Source organism: Poecilia latipinna, unplaced genomic scaffold (genome assembly GCF_001443285.1).
Source record: "Poecilia latipinna isolate Pla-1442-1.1 unplaced genomic scaffold, P_latipinna-1.0 Scaffold15, whole genome shotgun sequence".
Lineage (NCBI taxonomy): Eukaryota > Metazoa > Chordata > Actinopteri > Cyprinodontiformes > Poeciliidae > Poecilia > Poecilia latipinna.
In genome coordinates this window covers 275,403-292,970 of record NW_015112631.1, presented here as the reverse complement: position 1 = coordinate 292,970, position 17,568 = coordinate 275,403, and the positions used below count along the sequence as shown (strand labels likewise).

General features: G+C 37.5%; 1 protein-coding gene and 1 long non-coding RNA gene across 4 annotated transcripts in view; one reads left to right on the top strand and one right to left on the bottom strand.

Annotated features, from left to right (window-relative positions):
• Window positions 1-3: 3 nt before the first annotated feature.
• ppp5c (protein phosphatase 5, catalytic subunit) lies at window positions 4-8,424 on the bottom strand. Its single transcript, XM_015032611.1, has 13 exons — window positions 8,321-8,424; window positions 6,358-6,599; window positions 5,078-5,225; window positions 4,872-4,993; window positions 4,724-4,789; window positions 4,199-4,297; window positions 3,951-4,056; window positions 2,903-3,045; window positions 1,587-1,674; window positions 1,031-1,071; window positions 776-954; window positions 513-594; window positions 4-406 (listed from the first exon to the last, which is right to left on the bottom strand). The coding sequence occupies exons 1-13, from the start codon at window positions 8,379-8,381 to the stop codon at window positions 344-346; spliced, it is 1,440 nt and encodes a 479-aa protein (XP_014888097.1). The 5' UTR covers window positions 8,382-8,424; the 3' UTR covers window positions 4-343.
• Window positions 3,054-17,568, top strand: part of LOC106947564 (uncharacterized) — a 25,601-nt gene continuing 11,086 nt past the window's right edge. For 2 of the 3 annotated variants that reach the window (XR_001425015.1, XR_001425016.1), the window contains exons 1-2: window positions 3,054-3,405; window positions 3,941-4,074. This is a non-coding gene — a long non-coding RNA (uncharacterized LOC106947564). Of the gene's footprint in view, window positions 3,406-3,940; window positions 4,075-15,728; window positions 15,761-17,568 lie in introns of those variants that run through there. The other variant, XR_001425018.1, reaches the window with a different exon arrangement.

The window sequence follows — 17,568 nt, the reverse complement described above, 5'->3', positions numbered from 1 at the left end:
TCACTAGAAACTAGACAAAAGTACTTGGTAATATCTGGTGTTTTTGCAGTGTTGGTTTCGTAACTCAGTAATGGCACGCATGAAGCAGGCAAATGGACAACGGAAATTCTCCAGGAAAAAAAAACAACGTGAAGGAATAAAAAGGAAATCTGGACTGGGCTCGTCTAAGGTCGCTCTCTTCCCATCAGAACTACGCCTCGGTTTCTGCACAACAACTAGCTGACGTTTGTGTGGGAGAGAGACCCCTTGTACTAAGCAGGAACGACGACATGACCGAGCCCCGGAGCGGCTGAGCTGGGAGGGAAGGGAGCGACGGCAGGTCATCGCCGCGCGCGCGAAGCCTCTACATCATCCCCAGCTGCATTAGCGTGTTGGCGTACACCATCGGCTTGACATTCGGATGAGGCTGTGGAAGCAGAGAATCAGAAAGATAAATCCTGGGGAAAGTTCTGACAACAAGAAGAATTGATGGTTGTATTGTAGAAAACATAAAAATCAGAGAATATACTGACCACAGCAGTGAACTGGTGAAAGTCAGGTTTGAGGTCTGATCCCCTGAGGTGGATGTATGCTCCTTTGTTTCCCATCTGATCACTGTTGGACAGCAGCGAAACAGAAGCAAGCAGCAGTGTTTATTCCAGGGTTGGCCAAACTTTTTGTCACATCTCAAGTCAAAACAGACAAAAAGTGTTTTTCCCCTAAATCAAAGGTTTTTCCAAACAGAAGACTAGACTCTGCATGTCCAGTATGAAAGGCCAAATGTTCCACAACGTACCAGTAGTTGGGTGCTGAGAACACGGTGATGCACTTCCCTGAGTGAGTGACCTCGTACCCCTCAGCTTTGACCTCATGACTTCGCACGATGTAGTCCAACTTGTTCTGTTCCAGGAAGTGCTGCGTCACATCGGGACCAAACTGACAGCTCACGCCTCGCTTGCTGATCGACCGGCCGTTCTGCTCCAGACACAAAATAATAACTCAATAACAGGAGAGAAGGGAGACTCCATGTTGATGACGGAGACAAACTCACCTGAGGCTGTGGATCGGACCACAGGAGGTCGCACATCGGCCCTGGTGAAAGGAGAGCAGAAGGTGTGATAATTATGACAGCGTGTTGGGCAGCCGTAGACAGAAAAGAAGACAAAAAGGAGGAGTTCATTTCTGCCAGAGAATTTTGAGATTGATCTCAGAAATTTTCTAGAAACAATCTCGGACATTTCTGAGTTTGAACAATCAAAAATTTGGGAGAAAAAGCTCAAAAATGTTTAGATTAATCTCAAAAATGACTACATTTCAAAAGTCAAAAATTTGCAAGAAGAAACACATTTTTAGATTCATCACAGAAATTTTCTCGAAAAAATTTGGAAGTTTCTGAGTTTGAGAAGTAGAAAATATGCAAGAAAAAACTGTGAATTTTGTACTCCTTTTCTGCTCCATCTACAATGGCTGTGATACGCCGTCGTAAAGGTTAAAGGTAATTTTATTCATATAGCACATTTTAACCACAAGGGAAATACAAAGTGCTTGTAGAAAACTTTCTGAGATGTTTTAGACGTTTCATAACGAATGCTGGAGTTTGGCCGTACCCGAGTCCGGCGGCTGTCTGTTCCTATCAATCTTCCTCAGATCCTCCAATGTGACACCGTCTTCGCTGAAAAGTCCTCCATGCATGACCTGAGAGCAACATTATCAAAACATTAGCAGTTATTGGTTTTTTTTATTAATATATTGGGATCTAAAAGCTGAAGATGTCTTCATATGAACACTGTTTAAAATGGATTCTTTTAAACTACTGTTAAAATCCTGAATTAATTTCAAAACAGGAGATTGATTTAAAATTAAGCTGTTTCACTGAATATTTAAAATTAAATCATACATTATAATCTAAATTAGAGGCGCACCAATTGCAGTTTTCTTGCTGTTTTTATGCAGCCTGTTCGGTCCAAACAGGATGCCCCGTTTGGACAGAAGGGGGCAGTAGAGAGTAGTTATTATCAATTGTTTGCAAGTAGTGGCTCCTGTATTCAATTCAGTTAATTTATATTGCATTAATTTAGAAAAAAATATATAATTTCAATTCGGTCTTAAATACAATCCAACTGATGCTAATTATCAAACATAAGCATTAAGTTTATTATTTAAAAAATTTTATTCCAACCCTGGGAGATTTAAAAGCAAAGTGTCAGAGTTATTTTAAAGTTATTTTCACATCAAAGCCTCCAGTATCTGTTTTTAAACACCTGTAATATTTTGGTTTTATCACCAGATAACAGCTAAAGGATGAGAAATGCAACAAATGATTATAAGTTAGATTTAATTTCTGTTACTGACTGAGAAATGTATCTGGTTTGGTGACGTACGGCAAACTTTGATAACATCCCTGCAAAAACACAAAATCTTATCAAGTATTTTCGATCTAATTGCTAGTACAAATATCTTATTTCAGTTGAAATAAGAGAAAACTAACTAACAAGCAACCTTTAAGAAAGTTATAGGAGCTTGTTTAAAGTAAATAATTCCTTTATATTGGTGAAAAAGTTCTAGTTCCAGTGGCAGATTATTTTAATTATAACAAGACATTTTCCCATGTTATATGTGAAATAATCTGCCAATGAAATGGGTTGCTAGGTTACGGGCTAGGCTTGGCTGGGGTTGCTAGGTAACAGCACAGCAGAATATCCTACCAGTGGAACTAGAAACTAGACCAAAATACTTGGTAACATTTTGTGTTTTTTCTTTTCTTTTGTTTTTTTTTTGTAGTGAGAAAACTTTTCTAAAATGAATAAGAAAGAACTTAATGCCAAAAAACCTCAGACGCACTTAATTAAAATAAAAAATAAGCCTAAATCAAACTGAATAATAATAATAATCCAGTGAAACTGAAACATTTATGACTTCCTACCAGTACTTTGTTGTTGATGCACTGAGCAAGAGGAAGCCACTGGAAGACCTCACTGAACAGCTGGAACATCTGGGCTGTGTATTTGGCTTTGACCTCGCCTTCAAACCCGTACATCTGGTTCATGTTGTCCGTCTCGTGGTTCCCTGCAGGTACACACATCAGTTTATTTCCTGTTTTCGCCTTAAACCAGCCTTTCTCAAACTGTGGGAACCCTGCCCCCCCTAGTGGTCCGGAGGGTACTGCATGTAAACGACCGTTTATTTGCCGAGACGTGAGGTCAAAGTGCGACGCTACAGTTAGCTTAGCTAAAAAGAATAATGGATACGTGGCTTAAAACCGGGTGACTCTAAAGAAAAACTGAACATACCAGAGGAAAGAAAACAACGTCCGGACTATTTATATCAGAGGAAGCCGAGTCAGACCTACTGAGAGGATTGAGTCGTTCGCAAGCGACTCGATTCTTTTCAACGGCTCTATGTCGTGAACGGTTCCAGTCTCAGCTGGTAAGAACTGTTCTTTGCTTGCTTGTAATGCTCTGCTCACACTTCAAAGGCTATTGTTATTTTTACTAACTAAAATGCTTAAATTAAATGAATTAAATACGATACATAAATACAATTGATTCAAATGGATGGAATATTTTATATTTAATAGTACAGAAGAGTATTTTTTTGTTTCTGGCAGAGCAACTCAATTATATTTTTCTTCTACTGTGCTTCTAAATTACAAATAGCCCTAAAATGTTAACTTTCAGAATCTGTAAATAACTCAAAATGACCCAAATGAACGTGTTCATTCCTTTGCCAGTCAGAGCACTGATTAACAAAGAAAACAACAACAACAAGCAAATTAAGAGACTAAGATTTTCATTTCAGGTTGTACATATTAACATGCTGTTATTGCAATTTCAAGTTAGGTGGTCTGTGAGTGTTTGCTAAATGGGTTAAGTGGTTCTTAGCCTGAAAAGGTTTGAGAAACACTGCCTTAAACACTTGAATATTGGACGCAGCCATTAAAGCGGTGGAGTTGTTATTACAGCTGCTGTCACCTCGGAGCAAGTGGAAGTGGTCTGGGTAGAGCAGCTTGAAGCCAAACAGGGTGAGAATGACCTCAACAGAGAAGGAGCCTCGGTCCACAAAGTCGCCATTGAAGAGCTGGAAGCTGTGGTTAAGGTCAGTGACGCACAACTTCTGAGGCTCCTGACGCATTTTCGACCAAAATAGATCAAACCAGGAAAAACCACTGTATGAATAGAAAACATGATCCGTTTGTGTTTTTTTTTAAAGGAAAGGATACGTAAGGGTTGGTCTCTGAGGGTAAACCGTTCAACTCAAAGATGTTGAGGAGGTCGTAGTACTGACCGTGGGTGTCCCCACAAATAGTTAGTTTGTCTGTCTGTTGGTGGAAAAGCAAAATATTATGTAGACGCCAAATAACACAAGAGGATTAGGGTCACTACCAAAAAAGAAGTCTGACTTTTTCTCAGAATTATGCCTTCAATCTCAGAACTGTTACTTTCTTCTCAGAATTGTGACTTCAAACCTAGAATTCTCACTTATTCTGAGATTAAAATCAGAATTTTTTGGGGAAAAAGTCTAAATTCTGATAAGAAAATGTTCAAATTCTGAGATTCAAATCAGAATTACGTGAGTAAACTCAAGATTATTAGATTAATGTCAGAACTATAGGATTAAAGCTACAATTCTGAGTTTAAAGTCAGAAATCTGAGGTTAAAGCCCAAATTCTGAGATTAAAGTGAATTATTTTTCCATGGTCCTAATCCTCTATATTCCCTGCGAAGTTAAATCAGCCTAATCTTACCTCTTTTATTGTGATTTCAACCAGACTTGGTAGCTTTGACAGAACGTCCTTTACTTGTACTAAAATCTGTAGGAATACAGTGAAGGTGAGTGGGACGAGTTAAATCCAGGCTGAAGCTGTTTGGTTATCAGTGAACGAGTGCGTTTACCTGATAAGCACATTTTCTATGCAGCTTCTTCTGGTCTTTGAACCAATCCATCATGTCTTTCATGAACTGCAGCGTCACCTTCCCATCTTCAAGTTTGGGCCCTACGTAGTCGTCCTCGATGGCTGCAGGAGTAAAATCAGCTTTGACTGACTTGTTCATCATTTTAAATGTTGAATCCATTTCACATTTTGGGACAGAAAACTTACTCATGCTTTCTATGTCCAGAGAGTCGACGACTGATTTCTTTTTGTCATCACTCGCGATGGCTCTCTCGAACGCCTTCTGCTTCACAATCTTGTTGCATTCTTGGTACTTCATTCTTGCATCCTTGTCATTCGGTCGAACCCGGACTACCTGTCATTAAAACAAAGAAATTATATAAAATATTTATCATTTTCTATAATTAACTTGCTTTAGGTTGGCTGTTGTTTTCATATGCAATTCCATTCAATTCTCATCTCTCCTCAGAGCGCTGTCTTGGATTTCTCCCATTGACCTCGATTTCAGTTACAGTTAATTTAAAGGAACTCTGTGTTTTGGCTTTTTTTGCAGTTTTCTGGAAGTTCAATCAATCAGTTAATCAAGTTTATTTCAGGAACAAAGCAGTTTTAAATGCTTCACATCATAAAAACACAAGAATAATAAATCATAACAACAAAACATTCAACAATTGTGACAAATATTACATTTTGACGAGTGCCATCATCAAAATCACCACACACATTGAACACGTCTATTATGGTTCAAAAGCAACTATAACCAGCTGGGTTTTTAGTCTAAATTTAAAGACATTTTGTGTTTCAGCTGTTTTGCAGTTTTCTGGGAGTTTGTTACAGATTTGTGGTGCATAGAAGCTGAATGCTGCTTCTCCATGTTTGGTTCTGGGGATGCAGACCAGACCAGAATTAGAGGACAGGAGAGGTCCAGACGGTTGATACAACAACAGCAGACCTTTAATGTATTGTGATGCTAACCCGTTCAGTTATTTATTAACTAACAACAGTATTTTAAAGTCTATTCTCTGAGCTGCAGGGAGCCAGTGTAAGGACTTCAGAACTGGGTGATGTGCTCCATCTATTGCAGTAATCAATCCACCTAAAGATAAACACACAGATGAGTTTTTCTAAATCTTGCTCCTTTAATCCTAAAAATCTTCTTCAGGTGACAGAAGACTGACTTTGTAACTATCTCTATGTGTCTCTGAATGTTCAGGTCTGAGTCTAGTTGTAATAACTGAAGCTGTGCATTGGCGTTCATGATCGTCAACCATAAACTCATGAAGCACACCAACAAGCCCAGCTCTGAGGGTCTCAAAGGTATAGAGCTTTGGGAGATAACGCTTACTGATATTTGAGAATGTCCTTGTGTTATTATGTTACATAATTGAAAATGGTCTCAAAACAATATTATCGTTTATCGCGATAACTTCTGGGACAATCTTTTATTGTGTACAGCCCAAACATGAAGATAATGTTTAGTTTCTTACCGTTTCATAGTCCTTAAGTGCAGCCTTGAATTTGCCCAGCGCCATGTTGGAGGTGGCGCGGCGGTAATATCCCTTTATGTAGTTCTTGTCTACCTCCAGGGCCTTCGTAGCGTCTGCCAGGGCATAGCCATAGCACTCCGTACGCAGGTACGCCAAGCTACGGTTGCTGTAGTAGATGGCATTGGATGGATTGAGCTCCAGGGCCTCCGAGTAGTACTTGATAGCATTTTCATAGTCTTTTTCTGGAAAAACAGGAATCATAATGTTGGTTAGATAAACAATGAGAGAAAAAATGTAGTTCATGGTAAACACAGGGCACCAATATTAGTTTCAAAACATCAAAACTGAATGAAATTGTGATGGGATCTCTTAAAAGTCTGATGTAAATGTAGTAGTGGGTTGTTTTCAAGGAATATAACAAATATGTCATCAATGCAATATCAGTGTGTGTCATATTCAAACAACAAAGGATTGTTTGCAATGCAATAATTGTAGAGTTGGGTTAGTAACTAGCTACATTTACTCAGTTGCATTTACTTGAATAACTTTTTTTTTTTTTTTAAAGTACTTTTAGGAGTATTTTTACTACGCTGCACTTTTTACTTTTACTTGAGTAAAACTTCTGGATTCTCTACCCACTGAACAGCGTTTTTACGTGTTTGTCAGGGTGATCTTTTGAGTTAAAGTCACTCTGGAGGTTGACTAAGTGAAAAACAGAAACACTCGAGCTGGTGATCAGGAATTATAATCAGTCCAAAGTCCATTGAAAGACTTTAAACATGAAGAGTTACTGCTCAAAATCACGATATGCACTGGTAGAAAGCAGCAGAGATTTTTTTTACCCAAGTAAAAAGTATCCCTCTAATAAAATGCTCAAGTATTTTGTAAAAAAAAAAAAAAAAAAAAAGGGACTCTTAAGTAGGTCATGTGCAATGTTCTTTTCCAAATGAAATAATTTTTCTGTTGCATAACACTTATGAAACCATATTCTCTAGTAGATTTTATGTGTGTGTTAGAACAGGATAAAGTACTTTCAAATGGCTGAGCAGATAGAAAATAGCACAAACTTTAATATTAATTGTAGGCTTTTGTCTGGTTCAAACATATTTGTTTTTCATTCAGAGAAGTTACTCAGTGGGTAAAGTGTTTAGAAATTTCACTAAAGTAAGAGTAGCAATACAATGTTACTGAAGTAAAAGTAAAACGTACATAGTAGTAAACCTACTCATGTTAGTATTTTTTACTCAGGTAAATGCCACTAATTATTACCCAGCTATGTTTTTAAGTAAAGTTGCAGAAAAGTGTCAGCAGTTCAAGGATTCAGTGTAGGACTTTGATTTGTTTTGTTAGTCAAAGAAGCCACTTTATAAGCAAGTTAAAGCGCAAAAACCAACTCTGATAATCAGGAAATCAGAAATCTGTGACTTAGAAGCAGTATACAAACTGACATTTTTCTACTACTGTGTAATAATGACAAGTCAGCCCAATTAAAGCTTACATTGTAAGAAAATGACAATGCTTCATTGACAACAGAGTACTGGCAAGAAGTTAGGAAGGCTCGACAATCCCCCGCTTTATAAACACGCGATGGCTACCAGAACATTCTAGCAGTTTTTCCTTTTTGTCTCCCTCTAAACGCAACTAAACCCCGCAACACTGCCTCTATTCACGCATCTGCTCTCAACCCCAAGTCCGAGGTGAGCATCACTTCCCTTCAGGTTCTAAATCTAACCCGGTTGCAGCGTGTTTCACCAGAACACGCTGACAGCTACGGAGCTAACGGCTAACCGCTGTTCGAATGAATGGAGTTTAAAGTGAGCGTTAGCTTTGCGTAACATCTGAACCCGGCTGCGATTGAGGGAAAATGACGTAAAATTAGAGCAGAAAAATAAATGATTGTGACGTGGTAGTCGGTAGGAATCTCCTGTAATAAATCCCAGACTTGACAGGTCCTGCGATTTACCTTTGAAGAACTTATTTGCCTTCTCCTTGAGTAGCTCTGCTTCATTTGTTACCTCCGCCATCTTCTTCTCACTGCCGTATTCCGATGGTCGCAAAGGTCGTAAACGAAGGCGTTTGTTTCTATTTTGTTTTCCCCCATGTGATCTAAACTTTCTCAACTGTAAAAACGAAAGCTATAAAATGTGGGCAAGACACTTTTATTAATACAAACGTGTATATGGGAAAAGTTTTAAAATATTGTTTGCAGTTGTTTGCTTGTGTAAGCCTGTATCTTTTTACGTTACATTTTTAAGACATTTTCTGTTTATTCATACAAAGTCCCAATTCAAGTAGAAAAACAAATGTGTTGAGTTCAATTTACTGATATGTCAATCATTTTCCATTTGAAAAAAACTTTTTCAACCACCAGGGGTCAGTATACACCCCACTATAAAGGCGTCAGGTGATTATTTATAGCCCAACAATGTCCCTGGAAATACCCGTGTAATCAAGCAGTTTAAGCTTTTAGTCATCCTTATAATGTAAGCTGCATTCATGGGAAGTTACGAGGAAAAGATTAAGGCGATGACACATACTATTAAGTGTTTGAACGTGTTACGTGTTCATCATTAGAAGCCGATTATGAGGTAGAGTGAATTATGAACAGGCATGTCTGGAATTACACCCCTGATTTTCTCCAACTATATTCTAGAATAGGGGTGTCCAAACTTTCCAAAATTGACAAGTATTAGCAGGCCAAGAAAATAAAACTAAAATTGAGTAAATAGTCTGATTGTAGAAGAAGTCTCATTTATATAGTACCTTTTCAGCAACAAATTTCAGTTCGAATTGTATTTTATGTTTTTATTTTGTTTGTTTTTTTAAAAGGATGTTATTCGTTTAGATCCAAAACTCTAAAATCATTTTGTACGTTTGGTGTGGTAAAAGAAAGCATCTAGTTCTCAATTTGAACAAATTTATTAGCAATAAATAACAATAACAGGATTTGGATCCTTTCTTTCAAAATGCTTGCTATATTTAGCCAAGTTCAATAAATTAGAAAATACTTTTCAATTAAAGTCTCCTAATTATAAAAGCTTGGTTATAAAATGACAAAAACTTTGTGTTGTACTCAATATGTTCAATGGTAGGGAAATTATAATTTTACTCTGATTCTAAATAAAAAGTCTCAATTGGCATCTCTTTGGAGCAATAGGTGAGATTTTATTTGGCTAACAACATAAAATAGTGATGGGACATTTTACTGAACAATAAAGAAATACAAAGCCAAACAAATAACCAAAGTTAGAAGCAGCTAGATCAGTTCTTCTCGATTATTCTCTCCCTATTTCCCTTTTATGATTAATTTATCTGGGCTGTGGCGCAGTTAGTAGAGCTGTTGCCTGGTAGCAAGAAGGTTCTGGGTTCGATTCCCAGCCCCGGTCTTTCTGCATGGAGTTTGTATGTTCTCCCTGTGCATGCATGGTTTTATTCCGGTATCCTCCCACAAAAACATGACTGTCAGGTTAATTGGCCTCTCCAAATTGCCCCTGTGAGTGTTTGCATGGTTGTGTGTCTATGTTGCCCTGCGACAGACTGGCGACCTGTCCAGGTGACCCCGCCTCTCGCCCAGAACGTTAGCTGGAGAGGCACCAGATTAATTTATCTATACAAACCAATGTCACCTGATTAACTAACTGCAACAACTTAAATTTTAAGCTATAGGATTAGCTTAGTTGGAAGGAACCAACCAACGCACTTATTATTATTAATATTATTAATAAATATTATTATTAAAAATAATATTTAATATTCTTTGTTGTTCAGCTAAGTTGGTGTTGAATCTTTAATAGTAAAGAATAGTTAAAGTACTTTTTTTCTTGCCTGCCCCTTTTATGGCGCCCCTGGATAGCTGGCGCCTATAAGCATAATCCTATACTGCAGATGCTACGTGTTAGCCTGTGTCTGTATTTTTGATACAGAAAAATCCTTGTTCTGCTTGGCTCTACTATGAATAAAATCCATTTTCTAAAAAAATAATAAAGTTGGACGACTTTATTTGTGTGATTTTGGTTAATTTTTATTTCTTGGCCTGCTGCTACTTTTCCCTGAACATTTTTGGCCCGTGTGGTAAAAGTTTGGACACCCCTGGACTAACCACATAAAATCAGGCCAAGAGCCACAAATGTCTGCTACTAAAAACTGTGTTTCATGTCACACTGGGTCTCAGTTTCACTTTGTTCGTCTTTTAAAAACCTCCAATGTTGTAAGACGTTTGCGTGGAAATTTCCCAGCGTAAGCAACAAATAAAACCAGAAAGTGGCCGTGGCACAGGTGCACGACTTTACTCACCCATACATGGCTTCTGACGCACATCCAGCCTCTCATTACTGGTTAGCAAAGACATCACGCAACCTTAAGAAGAAACACATTCAGCCTTGACAAGCTGCTTCTTTTTATCGCTCAGATATTGTTGTCAAACATTCTGTGGCGTCAGAATCCAGACATGCCTTCTGCAGATTTTGGGTTTTGTGGTTTTGGTGTATTTTTGTGATTAGGGTTAGAAGTTCAAACGATGAAACACGCTCCAGAGGAGTGTGTGTGTGTCACAGAGGATGCTGTCCAGTCCAGTCTCGTCCAGTGACTCACCAGTGAGATGTCACTGTGTAAACGGTGAAAACCGGAGTGACTCACTGCGAAGCCTGTCGTAGGAAAGCTAACCCAGAGAGTGAGTCCACTTTCTCTCGCTGCGAGTGGCCCCCTGACTCGTCACTCTTTCTGAGCCGCGCAGCTTGTAATTCTGTCATGGTTTCACTAGTAGCCATTGTATGGCAGGCTGTTTTAACATAAAATCGGTTTTGTCTAGCGATCTGTAATTTACAACGGTTTTATTTATTTTATTTTTTTTTGCAACGTTTTTTTTGTATTTTAGGGACCAAAATGAAAGTAATTTATCTGAATAACGTAATTATGACAGAATATTAGGGCCATATTAGGAAAATAAAATAAAATCACAAGATTACAGTCAAATAAGTCATATTATTTGGAGAATAAAGTCATAGTATTGCAAGAAATAAGTCATAATATTACAAAAATAAAGCCACATTATTACGAGAAAAAAGTTGAAATAATACAAGAACAACATCGTAATACTATTACTTTATTCTTGAAATACTGTGATTTTATTCTCGTACTTTTATTATGTTTTTAATTTTCTTAGAATGGCCCTGATACTCTGTTGTGGTGATTTCATTCCAGATATTAAAAGTATCTGAGTTTCAAAAATCAAAAAATTTCAACGTTTCAAACTTAGAGATTTCTGAAGTCTTTCTAGAAATTTCTTGATTAATGTCAAAATTTCAAAGTTTTTCTTGAAAAGTTTTAATTTTTGGTGCTCAGAAATTTTTGAGTTTTTTTTCTAAAATTTTCTGAGATTAATCAAGAAATTTCTGAGTTTTTTCTAGAAAATTTTCGTGATTAATCTAAAAAAATCGGTCTTTTTGAGCAAATTTTCAACTTTTCAAACTCAGAAATTTCCTCAATTTTTCTAGAAAATGTGAGATTAATCTAATCTAATCTTTTTTTTTGAGAGAGAGAGAAAGAGAGAATATTTTCAACTTTTTAAACTCTGAAATTTCCAATTTTATTTCTGAGATTTATCTGAACATTTCTATGATTTCTTGCAAACTTTCAATTTTGAAGACTCAGAAATTTTCAAGTTTTTGTCTAGAAAATTTCTGATATTAATCTTGTTTTTGGCATAAATTGACCTCTCCTGTTTTCTTCTATGTCCCTAATCCACCACCATAAGAACGTAAACGCAGTGCAGCATATTTTATGCTATAACGGCCTGCCATAGAGCACAGAGGGAGGCGGTGGGAGGAAGGAAAACACAACAAGGTCGGCTGGGATCGAGCTGACGTCCCAGCCTCGGTAAACGCAGACAGTGAGTGGGTGAGACGGTGTGGGAGGGGGATTGGCAGAGGAAATCTGGCTGGCGGATAGCAAGCAGAGGGGCTCCGGGGAGGGCTGTCCTCACGGGGGGGCGACGCATGGGCCTTGGAGGGGTCCTGAGAAAGTTAAAACAAACACGAACGGAGATATACGAGCAACCAGAGAAAGAAGCAGATGAAGGTCAGGGTGAATGTGAGTGGCATTCCAGGGCCAGTGAATGATGAAGTCTCAGAGAGACTGGAGGATTCGGTTACATAGGCTCGTTCCAGACCTTTCTACTATTTATTATCTTACTGTAGGTTGCAAAAGTATTCATGACCCTTGAACTTCGCCACATTTTGTCATGTTAGAACCACAAACTTACATCAATTTTATTGGGACTTTGCGTGAGAACACAGAATCATGAAAATGATACTGAAAGGTGTGGAGTGCTTTTATATTCTGTCCCCTAAATCAGTGGTGCCCAAACTTGTGGCCATTGGGGTCAAAACTGACAAGCAGAGAGTACTCCAGGACAACATTTTGTTTTTTAAATTAAAGATTGATTTCTTAAGACATTTGTTGTTTTTTGTAACCACAGTTGTACAGCATTTGTTGGTTTTAGCAAAGTGAAATAAATGAAAACAGAAACATTGCTAATACAGGAAAATACGTTGTCTTTCTAAATAAATAAATGTTTAAGATTTAATTTATCTGTAAAAATCTCAGATTATTCACAAATTCACACCATTTTTGAATTATGGACCAAACAAAATTATCCAAAGGGCCTCAAACAGCCCATAGCCACACTATGGACATTCCTGCCATAAATACATTCAGGATTTTAATAATAAATAAATACAGAACATTAAACTAGAGAAATTTACACTGCAAAAACACTAAATCGTTGTATTTTTGTCTATTTGCATGTGCAAATATCTTCTTACCCTGGAAATAAGACAAAACTATATTACAGGTAACTTTTCAGCAGCACACAGGAACTAATAATTCCTTGATATTGACAAAAAAAGTATTAGTGCCACTGTCAGATTTTTCCACTTGTAACAAGCCAGTGGACCTTGAGCTTTGGTACTTGTCTTGGCTTTAGTCTATGGAGCAAAATTGGGACCAAAAAGTTTGTTTAAAAGAAAAAAATTAAACTGAAAAACAGGATGTGAAACTGAAAAAAATTTCAAAACTTTTTTCCAGATTCAAGGTTTTTTCAGTTTCAAACTTTTTTCTTTTGAACAAATTTATGGTCTCAAGTTAGCTCCATATTAGTGTTACTTCATGAGCTGGCAACAGTTTATCGACATCAGCCGCTGCTCCTCGTCCATAGCTCCTCTATCCCAGGGTGTTCCTCAAGGTTGAGTGTTCGGTCCTCTGCTATTTGGCCTCCATTTCCTCTTCTGTGCAGATGATAAACACATAAACCCCAATATCCACTCCTCACCCCTCACCCACTGCCAAACTGACCACAAACTAACATTAAAATCTGGATGAAGTTTTTTTTTTTATTACACACTACGAAAACAAGTCAAAAAAATGGGCATATAAGAAGACATTTTTCCCATGTCATAACTGAAATAATCTGAAAGCGGAACTAATACTTATTTTTTTAATCAATATCCAAGAATTATTTACTTAAAACAAGCTTGTATATGTTGCAAAAAAGTTATTTGTAAGTTAGTTTTGTCTTATTTCAAGTGTACCAAGATATTTGCACTTGAAAATGGACCAAAAATACTTGTTAAGATTTTGTATTTTTGCAGTGTACTTCTGGATTTGATTCAGTTTAAGACAAACAAAAGTCTGAGTCAGGTACTTAACTTTTAAAATCCTTTTTAAACCACATATCTGTTTAAAAAAAGAAACAATAAAATACGGTGAATTTGTTGTTTTGGCAACATTTGAAAAGGTTTTATTAGCATGAAGACTTTTGTAAGGATCTGTAAGAGTTTTAAGTTCTCAGTACTGAGGAAACTGCCCCTAATTCTTTTCCTCCACCCTTTTAAATGTTGCTTCATCCTGGCAGAGATAACAACAATCTCCTCTGCCTCCCTCCCAACTGTCCAAGTAATTCACTAATGAGTGCTTGACTTTAGGGAATCTGCATGGGGGGGTTGCACTTATCTGAACCACATGTTTTTCTTAGAGGCAGGGCAGAGATTTCAAAGCCAAACGAAAGATAAATCTGAATTAAAAAAAAAGAAGGACTCCACCCTCTTCTTTACTGCGTTTACAAGTTCAGAAGTAATCCAGCATTTACGTCCAATTGTTTCTGACTCACAAATTGCAGCGGTTGCTCAAGCTCTGCGCTGTTACAAAATCCCATGTCTGTGTTCCAGCGATCGGCGTTAGCCTCCGTCGGCGTTAACACGACACACGGAGGGGTTCAGTCAGCAGAACGAGGAGCTGGAAACTTTATGTCAGTGGAAAAAGAAACGTGATGCATACCTGCTGCCGTTTTACCTTTCCACATTAAAAGCCCTGTGTGTCTTGGAAGCAGAGCGGTTAGGGCGGGGATGTGACGAGCGTATAGAAAGCGTTCATGTTTACGTTTTGCTCAGCTTCTGTTTACATTTCCTGCAGGGCTGTTGAGGGTTTAAAATAAGGTCGTTACCTCGAGTTCACGCAATAAAAGCAGCTAACTGAAACTGGAAGTGTTTAATTTTTACTGATATTAAAAACAGAAAATTTCACAAAATATTTTTGACCTGGTTCCTTGTGCAAATATGTTGGCAGCTTATTTGACTTATAGGGAAATGTCTTGTTATAAGGGAAATTATCTCCCAGTGGAAGTACATTTTCATCAGTATTAAGGAATTATTTCTTAAAACAAGATCCTATACCTTGCTGAAAAGTTATTTGTAAGCTAGTTTACTAATATACCTGCAATAGAAATTAGACTAAAAATACTTGGTGAAATGTTGTGTTTTTGCAGCAAAAGGAGAGAATCAGCAGTATCATATTGGAAAAGCAACGCTGCAAAAACACAAAATCTTACAACGTAGTTTCAGTCTAGCTTCTTAGTCTAGCTTGAAATGAGACGAAACTAACTTAAAAGTAACTTTCAAGCAAAAAAAAAAAGAGATTTAAGTCAATAAGCCCTACACATTGCTCGACTGGTAGAATATTCCACTGCACCGTTACCTAGCAACCCCAGCCAAGCCCAGCCCGTTACCTAGCAACCCAGTTCTAGTTCCACTGGCAGATTATTTCATTTATAACAAGTCATTTTTCCCAAGTTACAGGTGACATAGACAGCAAAGTCAAAGTTCTTGCATAACCAATTAACTCAAACGTGTTCCTATTGACCAAATAATTGCACAATTTGACATTTCGGAAATAAATTTGCCTAAAGGAAACACAGCAATTTTGTAGAAAACATTCATTTTTAGATTAAAAAAATGGCAGTAGATTGAGGTGTTTTTTTTGTTTTGTTTTGTTTTTTTTTGCAAAAATGCAATGGAAACACCTTTTCTTTCGCATCCCAGAAGTCACATGATCAACAACCGGATGTTGCCACCGGTGGAAACCACAAAGAAGAAGACAACAGGAAGTAGTTGGAGGATGATGATGCTTCATGTTTTTTAATAATAAGTCACAGAAAATATCTATAAAATAATCCTTTTGCAAGGTTTTCTGGCAATTAGCAAATAGAGATAATTTTGGTGATTTCAACTAACCGAAAAGAAGAAAGGTTTAGTCTGATTTAACTTCATATAGTTCGAAAAAAATATATTTTTATTTGGTCCATATAAACTTATGATCCAGCATTATACATTTCTTATCAATCAATTCAAGTGGATTCATTCAGTTTATTTAGTCACTACCATGATTAAATGCTTTAAAAATCCCTTTCCCCCCCCAAAGAAGTAGTCAAGTAGGACTCTTGAACTAATAAAGCAAGGATAATTATGTTAGCCTCTTAAGCCATGACTCCATATTTGATTCTGAGCCCACACACAGCCCGACTGCAAATGATTCTTCATGGTGAAAATGTGAAGCGGACCGGAGGACAAAGTTTCTGGGCTGTTTAACTTCAAGCAGCTCTCTCATCCAACCGACTGGCACCACAGGAAATTTAAAAAAAGAACCGGCTGAACAGATAATTACACGAAATAAAAGCAGATTACAATGGGAAGTGAAATCAGCCCACATTCCTCAAAAGTTAGATAAGGATAAAAAAGCCATCTTGCAGGATGAGCTCATCTTTTCTGCAGATTTTTTTTGCCTTATTTGGACTTTGTAAGTAAATAACCACCTTGCATTTATGACCTCCTTTTTTCCACTTTCTTTTGTTTTGTCTTTTTCTGTGTCATTGGTCAAGATTTTCTGATCCACCACTCACACCATCACATCTTATTTAGCCATCATTCTCAGAGCTATATGCCTTTAGCATATCCGCTGCTGCCTTTTTCTTTCTTCTTCTTCTCTTTTTTTTTTTCCAGCAGCAGTTTTGTGTTTGATGTGTGCTGGGCATGAGAACAAGGGATGGGATACACGCCCCAAACAGGAAATGAGAAATTCAGGCAAGCAAACCCATGCCTGTGTGGTTGGAGAGAGAACGACAGAAACTTTTACGAAGGACAGCAGATAGACGGAACTGGAGGATGTGAAATAGACGGCATGAATCAAGAAGCTGTAAACGTTCAAGTTGAAAAGGCTGACATGTGTGGGCACAAGGAAAGAAAGATGGTGACATCCGGGATGTATTAATAGACAGCGGCCACCCACGATGCAACTCTTCATTTCCCTGCGACAACAAACACCCGAATTAATCCAAGAATAGCAAACATTTCCAATGATCTCACATTGTTTTTCAGAACCGCTTGTACACTCCCTTCCAAAATGTGTGGAACTTTTCCACAATTTGTCACATTACAATCACACACCTCCATGTATTTTGTTATAATTTTATGAGAACATGAATCAAATGAACGGCTCATTACACAGTGTCAACAAAGCTGAACGAATGAATTCAGCCATTTAATGCAGGTGTGTTGGAGAATTAAAGAACTGGAGTTGGGAATCCCTGAGATAGGCCAATCTAAAAAGTGTGGCATGCATTTAACCTGATTCCTCTCATAAAATCTAGTCCAACCAAGTTCCTTTTAAGGTTAGTAACGTAGAGTCCAACTGCGTGTAGTTTAATCTCAATCTAGAAATACACTGCAAAAACAGAGAATTTTACAAGGTATTTTTGCAAATATCTTAGTACACTTGAAATAAGGCAAAACTAACTTACAAGTAATTTTCAGTACGAAATATTAACCTAATATAAGTCAATAATTTCTTAGTACTTGTTCCACTCGCACATTATTTGACTTACAA